Source organism: Entelurus aequoreus, linkage group LG03, assembly GCF_033978785.1.
Source record: "Entelurus aequoreus isolate RoL-2023_Sb linkage group LG03, RoL_Eaeq_v1.1, whole genome shotgun sequence".
NCBI classification, from domain to species: Eukaryota; Metazoa; Chordata; class Actinopteri; order Syngnathiformes; family Syngnathidae; genus Entelurus; species Entelurus aequoreus.
In genome coordinates this window covers 78570169-78591563 of record NC_084733.1, presented here as the reverse complement: position 1 = coordinate 78591563, position 21395 = coordinate 78570169, and the positions used below count along the sequence as shown (strand labels likewise).

The 21395-nt window shown below is 37.1% G+C and overlaps 1 protein-coding gene across 1 annotated transcript in view; it reads left to right on the top strand.

Moving 5' to 3' along the window:
* The window catches only part of LOC133646907 (protein inscuteable homolog), a 104241-nt gene extending 85971 nt beyond the window's left edge, over positions 1 to 18270 (top strand). Inside the window, 7 exon segments of the mRNA XM_062042825.1 lie at positions 2688 to 2859; positions 2937 to 3115; positions 6939 to 7005; positions 8809 to 8964; positions 12505 to 12536; positions 12538 to 12582; positions 15117 to 18270. Of these exon segments, the coding sequence (XP_061898809.1) occupies positions 2688 to 2859; positions 2937 to 3115; positions 6939 to 7005; positions 8809 to 8964; positions 12505 to 12536; positions 12538 to 12582; positions 15117 to 15245 (780 nt within the window). The 3' untranslated portion in view covers positions 15246 to 18270.
* Positions 18271 to 21395: the final 3125 nt, after the last annotated feature.

Here is a 21395-nt window from a genome sequence, read left to right as displayed (position 1 = left end):
ATTTTCATGACAAAAAATTATTTTTAAGGTAAAAGTTGATTTTCAAGACAAACATTTTTTTTTAAAGAAAAAAATGATTTTCAAGGTAAAAGTTGATTTTCATGACAAAAAATGATTTTCAAGGTAAAAGTTGATTTTCAAGACAAACATTTTGTTTTAAAGAAAAAAATGATTTTCAAGGTAAAAGTTGATTTTCATGACAAAAAATGATTTTCAAGGTAAAAGTTGATTTTCAAGACAAACATTTTTTTTTAAAGAAAAAAATGATTTTCAAGGTAAAAGTTGATTTTCATGACAAAAAATTATTTTTAAGGTAAAAGTTGATTTTCAAGACAAACATTTTTTTTTAAAGAAAAAAATGATTTTCAAGGTAAAAGTTGATTTTCATGACAAAAAATGATTTTCAAGGTAAAAGTTGATTTTCAAGACAAACATTTTGTTTTAAAGAAAAAAATGATTTTCAAGGTAAAAGTTGATTTTCATGACAAAAAATGATTTTCAAGGTAAAAGTTGATTTTCAAGACACATTTTTTTTAAAGAAGAAAATGATTTTCAAGGTAAAAGTTGATTTTCATGACAAAAAAAGATTTTCAAGGTAAAAGTTGATTTTCAAGACAAACATTAAAAAAAAAAAAAGATTTTCAAAGTAAAAGTTGATTTTCATGACAAAAAATGATTTTTAAGGTAAAAGTTGATTTTCATGACAACATTTTTTTTTAAAGAAAAAAATGATTTTCAAGGTAAAAGTTGATTTTCATGACAAAAAATGATTTTCAAGGTAAAAGTTGATTTTCAAGACAAACATTTTTTTTAAAGAAAAAAATGATTTTCAAGGTAAAAGTTGATTTTCATGACAAAAAATTATTTTTAAGGTAAAAGTTGATTTTCAAGACAAACATTTTTTTTTTAAAGAAAAAAATGATTTTCAAGGTAAAAGTTGATTTTCATGACAAAAAATGATTTTCAAGGTAAAAGTTGATTTTCAAGACAAACATTTTGTTTTAAAGAAAAAAATGATTTTCAAGGTAAAAGTTGATTTTCATGACAAAAAATGATTTTCAAGGTAAAAGTTGATTTTCAAGACAAACATTTTTTTTTAAAGAAAAAAATGATTTTCAAGGTAAAAGTTGATTTTCATGACAAAAAATTATTTTTAAGGTAAAAGTTGATTTTCAAGACAAAAATTTTTTTTTAAAGAAAAAAATGATTTTCAAGGTAAAAGTTGATTTTCATGACAAAAAATGATTTTCAAGGTAAAAGTTGATTTTCAAGACAAACATTTTGTTTTAAAGAAAAAAATGATTTTCAAGGTAAAAGTTGATTTTCATGACAAAAAATGATTTTCAAGGTAAAAGTTGATTTTCAAGACAAACATTTTTTTTTAAAGAAAAAAATGATTTTCAAGGTAAAAGTTGATTTTCATGACAAAAAATGATTTTCAAGGTAAAAGTTGATTTTCAAGACAAACATTTTGTTTTAAAGAAAAAAATGATTTTCAAGGTAAAAGTTGATTTTCATGACAAAAAATGATTTTCAAGGTAAAAGTTGATTTTCAAGACAAACATTTTTTTTTAAAGAAAAAAATGATTTTCAAGGTAAAAGTTGATTTTCATGACAAAAAATTATTTTTAAGGTAAAAGTTGATTTTCAAGACAAACATTTTTTTTTAAAGAAAAAAATGATTTTCAAGGTAAAAGTTGATTTTCATGACAAAAAATGATTTTCAAGGTAAAAGTTGATTTTCAAGACAAACATTTTGTTTTAAAGAAAAAAATGATTTTCAAGGTAAAAGTTGATTTTCATGACAAAAAATGATTTTCAAGGTAAAAGTTGATTTTCAAGACAAACTTTTTTTTTTAAAGAAAAAAATGATTTTCAAGGTAAAAGTTGATTTTCAAGACAAACATTTTGTTTTAAAGAAAAAAATGATTTTCAAGGTAAAAGTTGATTTTCATGACAAAAAATGATTTTCAAGGTAAAAGTTGATTTTCAAAACAAACTTTTTTTTTTAAAGAAAAAAATGATTTTCAAGGTAAAAGTTGATTTTCATGACAAAAAATGATTTTCAAGATAAAAGTTATTTTCAAGACAAAAATTTATTTTTTAAGAAAAAAATTATTTTCAAGGTAAAATTTGATTTTCATGACAAAAAAATGATGTTCAAGGTAAAAGTTGATTTTCAAGACAAACATTTGTTTTAAAGAAAAAAAGATTTTCAAGTTAAAAGTTGATTTTCAAGACAAACATTTTTTTTAAAGAAAAAAAAGATTTTCAAGGTAAAAGTTGATTTTCATGACAAAAAATGATTTTCAAGGTAAAAGTTATTTTCAAGACAAAAAATTTTTTTTAAAGAAAAAAATTATTAAACAGCACAATTGTGCTCAGAACTACCTCCTGTTCCTGTCTACAGCGCTAAGCCTTCTGGGTAATGTAGTGTATGAATTAGGAAGACTATTTAATTCCTGTATTCATATATTGAAGATTTATTTACCCAAAAATGTAAGAACTTTTACTAGCAAAGAGGCTGCATTTACATGTTAGAGATGTTGAAGTGTGATGATAATCTCACAATAAAAAAACGTGCGCTATAGTTTGCTCTGAACAGTTCCCAAATGCTCTTAAATGTTTTGAAACGTGGGGTCAACAGTGCAATTTGTTCAGACTTGATGAGGACGTTTGACCGCCAGGTGGACGGCATCCTGTGCCTGGCGGACATCTTGACGGACGACAGCAGCGTGGAGGCGGCGCGGGCCGAGGCGGCGGCGGTGGTGGCTCAGATCACGTCGCCTCACCACACGTCCACGCAGCACCTGGCCAGCTTCCTGGAGAGCATGCACGACATCGTCACCGCGCTCATCGGTGAGCGCTCGCCTGTCACCTATGACCCGCTTCAGGCCCGCTCTCCCTTGATTAAAGATCTGAGATGTGTTTCCCAGGCTTGTGCGAGAGCGCCTCCTGTGGCGAAGTCTTCCTGCTGGCGTCGGCGGCGTTGGCCAACATCACCTTCTTTGACAGCATGGCCTGTGAGATCCTCCTGCAGCTCAACGCCATCCACATCCTGCTGCAGGCCTGCAAGGACCGCCAGAGAGTGGACACGCCCTACTCCAAGGACCAGGTGCATTGTGGGCCGCAACTCTGTCGCATGACATCGCTGAAAATGTGGGACCATTTACACATTCATCAACACTTCCGAACCTTTGAACTATTTACATATTCATCAACACTTTCTAACATTTGAACTATTAACACATTCATCAACACTTTCTAACATTTGAACTATTTACACATTCATCAACACTTTCTAACATTTGAACTATTTACACATTCATCAACACTTTCTAACATTTAAACTATTTACACATTCATCAACACTTTCTAACATTTAAACTATTTACACATTCATCAACACTTCCGAACCTTTGAACTATTTACACATTCATCAACACTTTCTAACATTTGAACTATTTACACATTCATCAACACTTTCTAACATTTAAACTATTTACACATTCATCAACACTTTCTAACATTTAAACTATTTACACATTCATCAACACTTTCTAACATTTGAACTATTTACACATTCATCAACACTTTCTAACATTTAAACTATTTACACATTCATCAACACTTTCTAACATTTAAACTATTTACACATTCATCAACACTTTTGAACCTTTAAACTATTTACACATTCATCAAAACTTTTGAACCTTTGAACTATTTACACATTCATCAACACTTTCTAACTTTTTACACATTCATCAACACGTTCTAACATTTGAACTATTTACACATTCATCAACACTTTCTAACATTTAAACTATTTACACATTCATCAACACTTTCTAACATTTGAACTATTTACACATTCATCAACACTTTCTAACATTTAAACTATTTACACATTCATCAACACTTCCGAACCTTTGAACTATTTACACATTCATCAACACTTTCTAACATTTGAACTATTTACACATTCATCAACACTTTCTAACATTTGAACTATTTTCACATTCATCAACACTTTCTAACATTTGAACTATTTACACATTCATCAACACTTTCTAACATTTGAACTATTTACACATTCATCAACACTTTCTAACATTTAAACTATTTACACATTCATCAACACTTTCTAACATTTAAACTATTTACACATTCATCAACACTTTTGAACATTTGAACTATTTACACATTCATCAACACTTTCTAACATTTAAACTATTTACACATTCATCAACACTTTCTAAAATTTAAACTATTTACACATTCATCAACACTTTCTAACATTTAAACTATTTACACATTCATCAACACTTTCTAGCATTTAAACTATTTACACATTCATCAACACTTTCTAAAATTTAAACTATTTACACATTCATCAACACTTTCTAACATTTAAACTATTTACACATTCATCAACACTTTCTAGCATTTAAACTATTTACACATTCATCAACACTTTCTAACATTTAAACTATTTACACATTCATCAACACTTTCTAACATTCAAACTATTTACACATTCATCAACACTTTCTAACATTCAAACTATTTACACATTCATCAACACTTTCTAACATTCAAACTATTTACACATTCATCAACACTTTCTAACATTTAAACTATTTACACAGCTATCCATCCACTTGGGTAAAACAGAATCCATCCTGTTTGGGTCCCACATCAAACTTAAGAAAGTCACTGACTTCACCATAAAAGTGGGTGACATTGTTATCACCAGGAAAGATGAGGTCACCTACCTAGGTTCCATTCTAGAGGCTAACCTTTCCTGTGATAAAATGGCAACCAAGCTAATCAAAAAGGTTAACCAACGAACAAGATTTCTCTACAGAATTTCCTCTCTGGTCAACAAAAGCACCTTGAGGATTCTGGCGGGAACTCTCGTTTAACCCTTTTTCGATTACGCATGCACCTCCTGGTACCCCAGCACCTCCAAAACCCTCAAATCTAAACTCCAAACATCTCAGAACAAGCTAGTCAGGTTACTTCTAGACCTCCACCCCAGATCCCACCTCACTCCTACCCACTTCTCTAAAGTGGGCTGGCTCAAGGTGGAGGACAGAGTTAAACAACTTGCACTGAGCCTAGTCTATAAAATCCGCTACACCTCCCTGATACCGAAGTACATGTCAAACTACTTCCTTAACGTAAATGACCGCCATAACCACAACACCAGGGGGAGATCCACTAACCACGTTAAACCCAGATTCCGAACTAACAAAGGTCTTAACTCATTCTCTTTCTATGCCACATCAATGTGGAATGCACTCCCAACAGGTATAAAAGAAAGGGCATCTCTATCCTCCTTCAAAACCGCAATAAAAGTTCACCTCCAGGCAGCTACAACCCTAAACTAACACCCTCCCCGGATTGCTAATAATCAAATGTAAACAATCAAATGCAGATACTTTTTCTTATGCCTTCTGATGTCTCTCTCTCTCTCTCTTTCTCTCTCTCTCTCTCTCTCTCTCTCTCTCTCTCTCTCTCTCTCTCTCTCTCTCTCTCTCTCTATGTCCACTACTTGATGTCCATATCCTACCCCCCCTCCACACCCCTGATTGTAAATAATGTAAATAATTCAATGTGATTATCTTGTGTGATGACTGTATTATGATGATAGTATATATGATAGTATATATCTGTATCATGAATCAATTTAAGTGGACCCCGACTTAAACAAGCTGAAAAACTTATTCGGGTGTTACCATTTAGTGGTCAATTGTACGGAATATGTACTTCACTGTGCAACCTACTAATAAAAGTCTCAATCAAACAATCAATACACATTCCTCAACACTTTCTAACATTTAAACTATTTACACATTCATCAACACTTCCGAACCTTTGAACTATTTACACATTTATCAACACTTCTGAACCTTTGAACTATTTACACATTCATCAACACTTTCTAACATTTAAACTATTTACACATTCATCAACACTTTCAAACCTTTGAACTATTTACACATTCATCAACACTTTCTAACATTTAAACTATTTACACATTCATCAACACTTTTGAACATTTCAACTATTTACACATTCATCAACACTTTTGAACATTTGAACTATTTACACATTCATCAACACTTCCTAACATTTGAACTATTTACACATTCATCAACACTTCCTAACATTTGAACTATTTACACATTCATCAACACTTACTAACATTTGAACTATTTACACATTCATCAACACTTTCTAACATTTTAACTATTTACACATTCATTAACACTTTCAAACCTTTTAACTTTTTACACATTCATCAACACTTTCATACATTTGACTATTTACACAATCATCAACACTTTTGAACATTTAAACTGTTACATATTTATCAACACTTTGTAACATTTAAACTATTTACACATTCATCAACACTTTTGAACATTTTAACTTTTTTCTCTTTCATCAACACTTTCTAACATTTAACATTCTAAGCCACTGCAACATCCCAAAGCTTTAATTTTAATAAAATCCCGAGGACGATCTGTTTTCAACATTCCAAAACGTGCCAGTTTTCTTTCAATTAATAATTTACATTATTCAAAACATTTCAACACCAAAACATTCCTCATTCCAAATAAAATTTCAGTTTTTTTTTGGAATTCCACATTTTTCATCCCAAACATTTCCTTTTGAAATATATTTTTTCCACATTTTTTAATGTTCCACTTTCCCCTGTAGTTGCACATGTTATGAGTTAAATGTGTTACTACACGTGCATGAAGGAATAGGGATGGGGTTTAACATTGTCAGTTCAGCCTGAGTTCTTCAGCCTTCACACACAATTTCTACACATTGAATTTCCTTCTATGGTTGGTCGAATGATTTGTGTTTAAAAGTCACGAAAACAGGAAACAACTTTTACTGAGTGTTCATTTTGTCCATTTCAGGTGGTGACCATCTTGGCCAACCTGTCGGTCTTGGAGCAGTGTGCTCCCGAAGTCCTGCAGGAACAAGGTAATCAATTAGCATACTAGTTAGTATGGGGGTCGGCCTAGTGGCTCCCTGGAGCTTTTTCAAAAATGTATGAAAAATGGAAAAAGATGAGGGAAAAAATATATTTTTTGTTTTAATATGGTTTCTGTAGGAGGACAAACATGACACAAACCTCCATAATTGTTAGAAATCCCACTGTTTGTATTAAACATGCTTCAGTTATTAGAGACTATTTGGCGAGCGCCGTTTTGTCCTACTAATTTTGTCGGTCCTGGAACTCACTGTAGTTTGTTTACATGTGCAACTTTCTCCGACTTTCTAAGACGTGTTTTATGCCACTCCTCTTTTGTCTCATTTTGTCCACCAAATGTTTTATGCTGTGCGTGAATGCGCTAAGGTGAGCTTTGTTGATGTTATTGACTTGTGTGTAGCGCTAATCAGACATATTTGGTCACTGCATTACTGCAAGCTAATGGATTTATCACAATCTTTGCGAGCTGGGTAACGTTTGCTGTGGTCTGGAACAACATGGCGCACAAACAACTATCAACTACCATGAGTTGATTAACGTGGACCCCGACTTAAACAAGTTGAAAAACTTATTCAGGTGTTCAATTGTTAGTGGTCAATTGTACGGAATATGTACTGTACTGTGCAATCTACTAATAAAAGTTTCAATCAATCAATCCAAAAAAAAATGCAGCCAATATTACATACAGATAATGTGTCATGAGACATGCAAATATAAATGAAATACACAGAGGACATAAGTAAAGGAAATGAAATGAGCTCAAATATACCTACAAACACGGCATAATGATGCAATACGTACATACAGCTAGCCTAAATAGCATGTTAGCATGGATTAGCTTGCAGTCATGCACTGACCAAATGTGCCTGATTAGCACTCAATAACATCAACAAAGCTCACCTTTGTGCATTCACGCGCAGTATAAAACATTTGGTGGAAAAAATGAGACAAAGAAGGAGTGGCATAAAACACATCTTTCTGTGGCAGCGTCGGGGGGGAAATTTTACATGTAAACAAACTACGGTGAGTTGAAGGGCCGCCGAAATTAGTAGGACAAAACGGCGCTCGCCAAATACCAGTGAAGTATGTTTAATATAAACAGTGGGATTTCTAACAATTAGGAAGGTTTGTGTCATGTTTGTCCTCCTACAGAAACCATATTAAAACAAAAAATATATTTTTCCCCTCCATCTTTTTTCTATTTTCATACATTTTTTAAAAAGGCACTAGGCCAACCCCGACCTAACCTTGGGTGGGATATCAAATTCTGATATCTCCTGATTCATGTTTTAAAAAATAAATTGGGACAACCTGCAACCTGTAGTTTGGGGACCCCCGAATTAGGCAATTATTTGGCGTACCACTAGATGGAGCCAGAGTGGTACTCATATCACAGTTTGAATACCGCCTCTGTGGTATCAGATTCTAGACACGCCACAGGTCGAAGTGTCAAGTTAGATTTAAAAAGTAATCATTATTATTTATTGATATAGGCTCTGGAAATAAAAAATGTAGCAACCAAAAAAAAAATGTTTCTTTGCTCTTTTAAGTGAACTCCTAGCAGCCTGCTTAAAACGTAGTTGACTTAAAAATAACTGAAACGGTAAAAATTTAATGTATTTGATTTGCTGTTTTATTGCACAATTGTACTTCATTCATTTAAAACATTTAAGACTGAAGTTCAATCAACATCCTGCAGAGGGCAGCATTGTGTCACATGTTTACTGGCATGGCAATCAGAAGAGTATTAGGTGACAATGAATATTCGCCTAACCTCGTCTTGTGTTCGGAAGGCATCGAGCGTCTTCTTCTGCTGCTGGGAGAGAAGCCGTCCTCCTCCAGCCCGTCCGAGGGCGCCGCCTGCGAGCGCGTCCAGCAGAAGGCCGCCGTCACGCTGGCGCGCCTCAGCAGAGACGGCGACGTGGCCATGATGGCCATCCAGCTGAAAGGTGAACAAATCCCATACTGGACTTCTCTCAGTCCACTTCCATAAGTGTTTTATGACCGTCTCGATCTGCACACTTGAACTCTTTTAAGTGTTTAAAGGCCTACTGAAATGAATTGTTTTTATTTAAACGGGGATAGCAGATCCATTCTATGTGTCATACTTGATCATTTCGCTATATTGCCATATTTTTTCTGAAAGGATTTAGTAGAGAACAACGACGATAAAGTTCGCAACTTTTGGTCGCTGATAAAAAAAAGCCTTGCCTATACCGCAAGTAGCGTGACGTCACAGGGGATAGGGCTGCTCACATTTCCCCATTGTTTACAATGCAGCGAGAGCGATTCGGATCGAGAAAGCGACGATTACCCCATTAATTTGAGCGAGAATGAAAGATTCGTGGATGAGGAACGTGAGAGTGAAGGACTAGAATGCAGTGCAGGACGTATCTTTTTTCGCTCTGACCGTAACTTAGGTACAAGGGTTCATTGGATTCCACACTTTCTCCTTTTTCTATTGTGGATCACGGATTTGTATTTTAAACCACCTCGGATACTATATCCTCTTGAAAATGAGAGTCGGAAACCAGAAATGGACATTCACAGTGACTTTTATCTCCACGACAATACATCGGTGAAGCTCTTTATCTACTGAGCTAACGTGATAGTATCGGGCTCAAATGCAGATAGAAACAAAATTAATAAACCACTCCAAAGACATGCACCTGGGGATAGGCTGATTGGCAACACTAAATTGGCCCTAGTGTGTGAATGTGAGTGTGAATGTTGTCTGTCTATCTGTGTTGGCCCTGCGATGAGGTGGCGACTTGTCCAGGGTGTACCCCGCCTTCCGCCCGATTGTAGCTGAGATAGGCTCCAGCGCCCCCCACGACCCCGAAGGGAATAAGCGGTAGAAAATGGATGGATGGATGGATGACTGGAAGGATGGACAGAAGATCAACAATACTATTAAACCATGGACATGTAAATACACGGTTAATAATTTCCAGCTTGGCGAAGCTTAAAAATGCTGTTGCTAACGACGCCATTGAAGCTGCGGCGGCGGCGGGCGTTGTAGCTTTTGACGACACCCCGGCCGCCATCAGAGTCGGCAAGAAACATATATTTCCCCAAAGTTACGTACGTGACATGCACATAGCGACACGCACGTACGGGCAAGCGATCAAATGTTTGGAAGCCAAAGCTGTACTCACGATAGCGCGTCTCCTATCCACCTCAAAGTCCTCCTGGTTGTGTTTTTGTAGTCCGCCGCTAATACACCGATCCCACCTACAACTTTCTTCTTTGCAGTCTTCATTGTTCATTAAACAAATTGCAAAAGATTCACCAACACAGATGTCCAGAATACTGTGGAATTTTGAGATGAAAACAGAGATTTTTTGTATTGGATTCAATGGTGTACCAATACTTCCGTTGCCGCTGTGACGTCACGCGCATACGTCATCATACATAGACGTTTTCAACCGGAAGTGTGGCGGGAAATTTAAAATTGCACTTTATAAGTTAATCCGGCCGTATTGGCATGTGTTGCAATGTTAAGATTTCATCATTGATATATAAACTATCAGACTGCGTGGTCGGTAGTAGTGGGTTTCAGTAGGCCTCTAAGGGACGGACCCTAGTGGGTCTTAGTTCGAAGGCACCGCCGACCTGATAAGTCCCGAAAAGAAAGAGATGATACAGTATTACCTGGTGGTTGTTTGAGCACGCTGCGACTAGTCCTGGATAGTCCCACTCCTTAATGCTTCAGTCACACGCAGGGTTCTCACAGGAATGAGGCAAAAACTAACCCAGACTCAAAAGCCGCCATCTTGGCTGCGCAGCATAAGGGGCGGGGCTAGCTCCACATGGTTGCAATTCCCTACTAAAAGAGAGGCAAAGAGTGGGTAAATTTGGAAAATCTAAGTACGGAGCTACCGTATTTTCCGGACTATAGAGTGCCGGTGTATATAAGTTGCACCCAAAACATTTTTGAAAAAACAAATATTTTCCATATATTAGCCACACCGGACTATAAATATTTGAAAATATATATATATATATATAAATATTTTGTAAATGTTTACTTACATACCTTAATTGTTTCCAAACGGTGTCTGTAACACGGCAGTAAAACGGCTGATCAAACAAAACAGAAGTCATCGTCATGGACCCACTAGCTGCGGAAGCTAAAGTTAAAGTTAAGTGGGTTATACTTGTATAGCGCTTTTCTACCTTTTTAAGGAACTCAAAGCGCTTTGACACTATTTCCACATTCACACACTGATGGCGGGAGCTGCCATGCACGGCGCTAACCAGGCCCATCAGGAGCAAGGGTGAAGTGTCTTGCTCAAGGACACAACGGACGTGGCTAGGATGGTAGAAGATGGGGATTGAACAAGTAACCCTCAGATTGCTGGCACGGCCACTCTCCCAACTGCGCCACGCCGTCCCCGTAAAGTACCACTGATAGTCACACACACACTAGGTGTGGTGAAATTAACCTCTGCATTTGACCCATCACCTTGTTCCATCCCCTAGGGAGGTGAGGGGAGCAGTGAGCAGCAGCGGTGGCCGCATTCAGGAATCATTTTGGTGATTTAACCCCCAATTCCAAAACTAGCTCTCCAATCAGCTAAACAGACCCAATAAATCCACTGAAACACTACAAAAATAATAGCATTTTAAGTTATTAATACTAACAGAGACACTCAAAAACTTGTTAGCATATTAGCAAATGCTAGCAACGCTAACGTCATTACATCACGATAGAACGTACAAATAAGCAATAAAACACTCCTACAGACATTACACATGGGATGGTTCAATAAGTAAGAATTGTTTTAGTTATATTGTAAAACTTACAAACGTTGATTGGAGCGATGAATGACGAATCCATACGAGTAGAAACGTTATGGACGGCTAGTAGTCAAAATGGCATCTGTACTTCCGGTTAAAACTCAGTCTGAACAGAAGGGCAATGCAACGCCGCAACACCCGCAGTGAGCCAACTCGTCCACAAGATGGCGCCATAGCACAAATAATAACCCATTCAGTGTCTTTGCCTATTTTGTATTCAAACTATTTGCATTATGGCAGTCAGCGAAGAAAAATCCATAAATCAGCCGCACCGTTTATAAGCCACAGGGTTCAAAGCGTAGGAAAAAGGTTAAGAACCCAGTGAATAGTGTACTGACGGAAAACATTTATTCGAGACACGAGTCAGCGGTGCACACTCGCTATTTTGAGCGCGCACTTGTATATTGTCCACAGGAAGACATTTATACACTCAGAACAAGTAAGTGCACTCATTGAGACACAGCCAAGTACTCTCAGGGTACTTACTGTCCACTTCATTAGGTACACTAATAGCAATGCATCTGCTGTTGGGAAGATGTGATGGATTCTGTAAAAATTAGAATGCTAAAGATGGTGTCACATACATGTTGTTAACTTGCTAAATACATGTTAATTACATGTTAATTACATGTTAATTGTGGTTGACACTTTGAATACTAAGTCATCTTTCCCTCCGCTGCCTTCAGCTGTCCCTCGTCTTATCGAGTTGTGTCGTTCCCCCCACTGAGAGGAATAACAGCGACTCTGTCTTGGTCGCCTGCCTGGTAAGTACGACTGTGTGTGTGTGTGTGTGTGTGTGTGTGTGTGTGTGTGTGTGTGTGTGTGTGTGTGTGTGTGTGTGTGTGTGTGTGTGTGTGTGTGTGTGTGTGTGTGTGTGTGTGTGTGTGTGTGTGTGTGTGTGTGTGTGTGTGTGTGTGTGTGTGTGTGTGTGTGGTCAGCAGTACAAAACTGCACCTTTGTGTCCTTTAGGCATGTGTGCATTCAGTGAGATTCGCTACCACTTGTATTTTGCAGATAATTAACATTTCAACAAACTTTTGCACAAGTACATAAGTAACAATGATGATGAAAAAAATAACAATGGATTAGATTTATATAGCGCTTTTTTCGAATAAGTAGTTTTTTAAATTGGTGATTTATCAAACATTATCAATGCCAACACAAACATTTTTATATTTTCTAATTTCATAGTTTTTATTTAATACATAAATTACAGTCTTTTTTTTCATATGTTCTCATGTATTTTATTCTATTGATCTTAAAGCAGTGGTTCTTAACCTTGTTGGAGATACCGAACCCCACCAGTTTCATATGCGCATTCACCGAACCCTTCTTTAGTGAAAAATAAATAAATAAATAATTAAATGTAATCTTAATTTATAAATATTAATCATGAAATGATGTTATTATTTTAAAGAAATACTAATAAAGATATATTTTACAAACAGAAAGTTACAGGAATGTACACATAATCCCATGTTTACATCTCATTGTGCAACATGGGAATGTTTTAGTGGGAACTAAATGCGATATCTGAAAGGGGTACAATTTCAATCAATCAATCAATGTTTATTTATATAGCCCTAAATCACAAGTGTCTCAAAGGGCTGTACAAGCCACAACGACATCCTCGGTACAGAGCCCACATACGGGCAAGGAAAAACTCACCCCAGTGGGACGTCGGTGAATGACTATGAGAAACCTTGGAGAGGACCGCATATGTGGGTAACCCCCCCCCCCCCCCCTCTAGGGGGGGGGTTGGAATTTATTTTCCAAAGCAGGACCCCCACCCAGACATGCAATACTAGTACACAGCTCATGAAAAACAATATTTTTTGTTATTGTCATTGTAAGTGGGCCAAAACACTTATATTAAAAAATAATCTCATGGAAATGACTGCTGTCATTTGATTATAATAATAAAACATTTAACTTGTTATTTAGTCAGGTTTGGGACGGGTGTGCTGCTGGTGTGGCCACAGTGCATGTGCACGTCTGACGTCGCTCACACGTGGTCCACTGAATGCTCAAGGAGTTTTTACGTTTGCTCACGTATATGGAAAATTAGAGGGAACATCGTTTGGGGGTATCCATAATACGTCGATAGGGAGAAGTTTTTATTAACACGATGAGTCACGGAGGCTCCACCGAACCCCTGATGCCGACTCACCGAACCCCTAGGGTTAGATCGAACCCAGGTTAAGAACCACTGTCTTAAAGTTTTCTGCGATGTGAACCTAATTTATTGTTACTTAACATAAAACACACACATACACTACCGTTCAAAAGTTTGGGGTCACATTGAAATGTCCTTTTTTTGATGGAAAAGCACTGTACTTTTCAATGAAGATAACTTTAAACTAGTCTTAACTTTAAAGAAATACACTCTATACATTGCTAATGTGGTAAATGACTATTCTAGCTGCAAATGTCTGGTTTTTGGTGCAATATCTACATAGGTCTATAGAGGCCCATTTCCAGCAACTATCACTCCAGTGTTCTAATGGTACAATGTGTTTGCTCATTGGCTCAGAAGGCTAATTGATGATTAGAAAACCCTTGTGCAATCATGTTCACACATCTGAAAACAGTTTAGCTCATTACAGAAGCTACAAAACTGACCTTCCTTTGAGCAGATTGAGTTTCTGGAGCATCACATTTGTGGGGTCAATTAAACGCTCAAAATGGCCAGAAAAAGATAACTTTCATCTGAAACTCGACAGTCTATTGTTGTTCTTAGAAATGAAGGCTATTCCACAAAATTCTTTGGGTGACCCCAAACTTTTGAACAGTAGTGTAATTATACAGTTTTACTCATTTATTAAATATCAGTACAGTATAAGTATGTTCAAATATGATGAATATATCCATTTTCAAACCATCATTCTGCTTGTTGAGCGTTAAATGACTCTGTTTTTTTTTCTACTTGATTCCCAGTGCGATGTACTTTCTGCGCATAGGAGCCGATTCTGATATTATTGGGTTAAAAACGGCAATATTAATATATTTATTTAAAGAAAAAAAGGTAAAGAATATCAAAGTGACGCATTTTTATATACGCTGCATTTGACACAACTCCAGGAACACATTGGTTAATAATGTGTTGGTCAGTCGAAAGCAATACATGTGATATTGTGTGCGTGTGTGTGTGTGTGTGTGTGTGTGTGTGTGTGTGTGTGTGTGTGTGTGTGTGTGTGTGTGTGTGTGTGTGTGTGTGTGTGTGTGTGTGTGTGTGTGTGTGTGTGTGTGTGTGTGTGTGTGTGTGTGTGTGTGTGTGTGTGTGTGTGTGTGTGTGCAGGCGGCCTTGAGGAGGCTGGCAGCAGGGTGCCCAGACAGCATCGAGGTGTCTGACCATCAGCAGCTGATCAAACCGCGGCTGGTGGATTCCTTCCTGCTGTGTTCCAACATGGAGGAGAGCTTTGTGTGAAGCGATGGACGCTAAAGTGCCACATCGTCACGACTAATGAGCAGCCGAGCTTCGACGCCGCTTTGACCTGACCGCTGCAACACGTGTACATCATGGACTGTATCATCTGTGTAAAGTATGTGTGTGGCGCAGGGCTGGGCGATACGGCTGAAAACTGTATCACGATATCGATAATTATTGATACTTTTGATAACCTATGGAAAATAGGGAGCAGGAGAAAATATATTAAGTGTAAACACTTAATAACTTCTTATAATAAGGAATATGTAAGAAATGTTTAATAAAGTGTAAGAAAATAGTGACAAAACGTAAACATAGATGACTATTTTCTGCAGGTTTAGTGCCAGCAAGTTACAGCTGTGCTCTAAAGGGTGAGCTCGGCTCCAGACAATCATCTATTTGTTGTTATTCCGATCGGAGCCGTTCGAGTATCAAAACGTTCAGCTTAATCGGGAATCGTGAGCCGCCCCCCCGAAAAATGTTTTATAGATACTGCGGATTACCCAGAATTCCCGGTCCACACACTCCACTCACCTTGGACAATCAAACTACCATTTTCCCAGTCCAAAAAAAAATTCCAGGAATTCCCGGTTTTCCAAAGCCCTATTTTCACCTGAAAAAGGTTCACAGTCCACATGTTTTCAACCATTCCAACAATTCCAACAGCAACCCATTCAAATCATCGAGGACAATTGTGCCAGTATCAATATTTTCCAAAATTCACGTTTTTTTCAAAATTCCAGGAATTCCCGAAATACCCATTCTCAATTCAAACTGTTACTACGTCAACACTTTCCAACCGATTCCAAAAATTCCATCAGCAACCCATTCATATCATCCAGGACAATTGTGTTAGTATCAATGTTGTTTTTTTTTAATTCCCGGTTTTCCCGAAATTCCAGGAATTCCCGAAATACCCATTCTCAATACAAACTGTTACGACGTCAACACTTTTCAGCGATTCCAAAAATTCCAACAGCAATCCATTCATATCATCCAGGACAATTGTGCTAGTATCAATATTTTCAAAAATTCCCAGTTTTCCCAAAATTCCAGGAATTCCTGAAATACCCATCCTCAATTCAAATTGTTACTATGTCAACACTTTTCAACCCATTCTAAAAATTCCAACAGCAACCCATTCATATCATCCATGACAATTGTGCTAGTATCAATATTTAAAAAAAAATCAATTTTTTTTCGAAATTCCAGGAATTCCCGAAATACCCATTCTCAATTCAAACTGTTACTACGTCAACACTTTTCAACCCATTCCAAAAATTCCATCAGCAACCCATTCATATCATCCAGGAAAATTGTGCTAGTACTAATGTTTTTTTTATTTTTATTCCCGGTTTTCCCGAAATTCCAGGAATTCCCGAAATACCCATTCTCAATTCAAACAGTTACTAAATCAACACTTTACAACCCATTCCAAAAATTCCAACAGCAACCCATTCATACCATAGAGGAAAATTGTGCTAGTATCAATATTTTCAAACATTCCCGGTGTTCCCGAAATTCCAGGAATTCTCAAAATACCCATTCTCAATTCAAACTGTTACTACGTCAACACTTTTCAGCGATTCCAAAAATTACAACAGCAACCCATTCATATCATCCATGACAATTGTGCTAGTATCAATGTTGGGTTTTTTTAAATTCCCGGTTTTCCCGAAATTCCAGGAATTCCTGAAATACCCATTCTCAATTCAAACTGTTACTACGTCAGCACTTTTCAACCCATTCCAAAAACTCCAACAGCAACCCATTCATATAATTCAGGACAATTGTGCTAGTATCAATATTTTTAGAAAATCCTGTTTTTCCCGAAATTCCAGGAATTCCCGAAATACCCATTCTCAATTCAAAGTGTTACTACGTCAGCACTTTTCAACCCATTCCAAAAACTCCAACAGCAACCCATTCATATCATCGAGGACAATTGTGCGAGAATCAATATTTTCAAAAATTCCTGGTTTTCCCAAAATTCCAGGAATTCCCAAAATACCCATTCTCAATTCAAGCTGTTAATACGTCAACCCTTTTAAACCGATTCCAAAAATTCCAACAGCAACCCATTCATATCATCCAGGACAATTCTGCGAGTATCAATAATTGAAAAAAATCCCGCATTTCCCGAAATTCCCAAATGTCCAGGAAATTCCCATTCATAGTTCTACAATGCCCAAAATCTTCCGCCCTTTATTTGCCCAATTCCGACCTTTCAACCATCCACCAACACTACTCTTCCGATATATTGAACGCAAAACATGTTTCCCCTATACCAAAATTCCAGATTTTCCCGAGATTTCCCGGAATGAATGGGACATTTCTCATCCGATTTGAACCGACTTTATCTTCTCACTCTATGCAAAGAATCAACCGCTATACAACAAGATGGCGCAACCAAACGTGATAGTTGATACTGCTACCTGATTGGCTGTTAGCGTCTCACTCCCACTGACCAGTGATCACTTCCTGCGTTGCTCGGTTACCAGAAAGCGAGTGCCTTTTGTTCATACAACCGACCTTGAATCGCAACTTCCAGTTTTTCTTCCGACGAAGAAGAAATAAAAATAATCTAAATTTTTATCAAACACATTTTTTATTGGTATCGATTACGTCTCTTTCGCGATATATATTGATATCGTTTTATCGCCCAGCCCTAATGTAGAGTACATTCAATAAATATTTGATCGCTGCCGATTTCTTAAGTTGACCATCTTACAGAACTATAAACATTACGCCGTTTTTAGCATTTTTACCTGCCGTATTTAAAGGGTCAGATACACACTATTTTACACTTTCGGTCCTCACACAACCTTCAAGGCACAAGAACTCTGTTGATTTTAAAGATGTCCTCTTGTGTCATATTTATTTTATTTGTCGCATTCAGTACAACTGCTCTCAGTAAAATATGATTGTAAGTTTTCCTGCAGCTCAACATGTATTGTTACTTTTACTCATGGACATATCTCATGTTTGATTTTAGCCACGAAATAAAGACGGCGAAGCATCTGTACTGTTTGTAGAATTTAATTCCCCCCCAAAAAATAACGCCAGCCTCTTTGTCAGGTTTCAAACACTGATGACATCTATTAAACAGACAAGAAGCAAGGAATTAAACAGAGACATGATTCAATTTAGCTCAATGAGGAGAGCGCGTACACCTGTACTCTTGTACAGTGTCGTCCCACGCTCTGACGAAAGGATTGCACGCCTCCTCTTTTATTTGGACTTTCCCTGATTACATGGCAACAGCTGTTTTTAAGGGGAGAGGGGGTCGTAAACAGCCGTTGCCCTCGGTCACAAAACAGTTCAAAGAAAAGATGGCTGGAGCTTGCGTCAGGTCCTGCTTCCTCTCCGCTTTGTAGGTCTCGGGTCAAGTGGCGAAGTTGGTAGAGTGGCTGTGCCAGCAATCGGAGTGTTGCTGGTTACTGGGGTTCAATCCCCACCTTTTACCATCCTAGTCACGTCCGTTGTGTCCTTGGGCAAGACACTTCACCCTTGCTCCTGATGGGTGCTGGTAGCGCCTTGCATGGCAGCTCCCTCCATCAGTGTGTGAATGTGTGTGTGAATGGGTGAATGTGGAAATACTGTCAAAGCGCTTTGAGTACCTTGAAGGTAGAAAAGCGCTATACAAGTATAACCCATTTATCATTATTTATAAGACAAGATCTTCCTGTGGATTACAATAGATCAAAGAAACCGACACCTTCATGTCGCTTCCCATCGTACACAGTGGAGTTTTACAAGCCTTTTGCTTGGTAAGATCAAAGACAGCTTTTGTCTCCTCGCCGGGAACTCATGTGAACAGAAAGTTTTGTGATAACTTACATACCATTATTCTGACACTCTTAAAGAAGCATCACTTTTAAACAAAAACGGGTTCTTCAGCTCCAAAACGATTAATTATTATTACCATGAATTGATTACGTGGACCCCGACTTAAACAAGTTGAAAAACTTATCCGGGTGTTACCATTTAGTGGTCAATTGTATGTACTGAACTGTGCAATCTACTAATAAAAGTTTCAATCAATCAATCCCTTATTTATAATTTTTTTGGGACCAATTTGAGCCATTTAGTACTAAGAAAAAAAAAGTAATAATCTAATTGATCAGCATCACTAACCCAGGGGCAGAGTATATAAACACTTTTATTTACTTAACAAAAATGAATAGAATAATTTGTGCTGATTTTATTTGTATTTTTAATTAATATGAAGAAGTCAGGGTTAATGTTTTGTAGTGCACAGCTTTTTGAAGCATGATACTGATAAAGCATGTTTCCCTCACCCTCGCCACTCTATTTAAGAAGGGCTGACTTAATGTGTTATTGAACTCACAATGTCTGATCTTATGAACAAACATTTATCCTCATTAATGTTACTTTCAGAGATTTCGAGTCATTTTTTTGTATCGATAAAGATGTTATACTGATTATTAATGATGGATTAAACTGCAATAATGCTTTGACTTTGACAGCCCTACTTTTTTATGTATATATATTATATTTTTTTTGGGCGGGGTGGGGGGGAGGTATATTATTCAATCGTTTTAATGACATTTATATTAAATATATATTAATAATTAATATAAAACATTTTGGGAATGTGTATTGTAGGTCCAAACATTAGGGACACCCTTTATGAGACTTGAATCATCTTTGGTGGCGGTCTCAAAGAGAGTGTGTGTAACACAGTTAAAAATGCACATTATTAATCTTTCTAAATGTTTTAATTTTGTGGTATTTGTGTGAAGTTGATTTCAAAGCGTTCTATATTATTGTAAGATTTGTGCTTTTATTGTACTCCTTCCTGCCGGGCTTCCGTAGTTTCCTGTGGATTCTGAAGCTCCTCCCCTTCCGCCTCACTTTTCTACGTGCAATGCAGAAAGTGAATTGTGTTTAAATTGGCGTCGTGCCGTGAGTCGTTGTCTAACAAAAAGGAACGGTTTGTTTTTTGTAACCCTTGCCCTATATTGTTTACTGTTATGTACCCTTAAGATATAAAGTGTTTTTGTGTTGTTTTAACCGCTACTTTGAGCGCTACAAGCGTTTTTTTCTGAGTCACACGTTTTGGCGCGATTTGTTTGGGGAAAAAAAGCGGTCCTCTTTGATGTCACGTGACCACATTACGTAGCCTGTGTCCTGTTGGTAAAATGTCTATTTGTTTATGTGTAGGAAGCAGAGTGGCACAAGGAGTCACAGAGAAGGAGTTTATGTGATGTTTACTTCATGTTCAGGTATGTGTAACACTTTAAAAGTGTGATTCATCTTGCCTTTATTTTACTCTTTCCCCACGCAGTTCTGTATTTTGGCCGCTAGTCGGCAGTGTTTTCTTTTTGCATCTTACATTGAGTCAATGTTGTTTGATGATATAATGCAGGGGTGTCAAACTCGTTTTCATTGAGGGCCACATGGCAGTTATGGTTGCCCTCAGATGGCCGCTTTTAACAATGAGTAATATTTTTTTTTTACATAAGCTGCAAAAAAAATATTTATAAATTTTACTTTAAAAACTGTCAGCTCAGTCACCAGAATTTTACAGTAAAAGCAGTGGGTTTTTACAGCATATACAAAAATGGAATGGAAAAACAATACCTGGGTTTTTAGCGGTACAATTCAATTGGCGTGTAACGGTACGTGTATTTGTATTGAACCGTTTCGGTACCGAACGAGTTTCCACACGGACATTAAATAGCGTAACGCACATTGTGTAAACAATGCACACCGAGGCACAACACACGGCATGCTAGCAGCTAACGGGCTTCGATAGACTGACCATAAGTCCTCTTTTCACCGGACATGTCCTCTTTTGCGGAGCTGTCAGGGCGGAGTTTCTTAAATGCCTCAAATGTGCGGCATTTTGAGTTAGGGTTGCGTGTATTTTCAGTGTACGTTCAGGGTTAAGAAGGGGTTGAAAACAAAACAAATTGTGTGTGCAGCAGCATTGGTGAGGGAGGGGCAGAGAGAGCGAGAGAGTTATGATAACTGCGCATGCGTCGCCTGGCTCTGCTTTTTAATCCATAGATTTATCAGATTTAATTTTTTATTATCTATAGCAGGGGTGTCAAAAGTGTGCCCCGGAGGCCATTTGTGGCCCATAGCTAATGTTTTAAAGGCCCACGGCACATTCTAAAAATA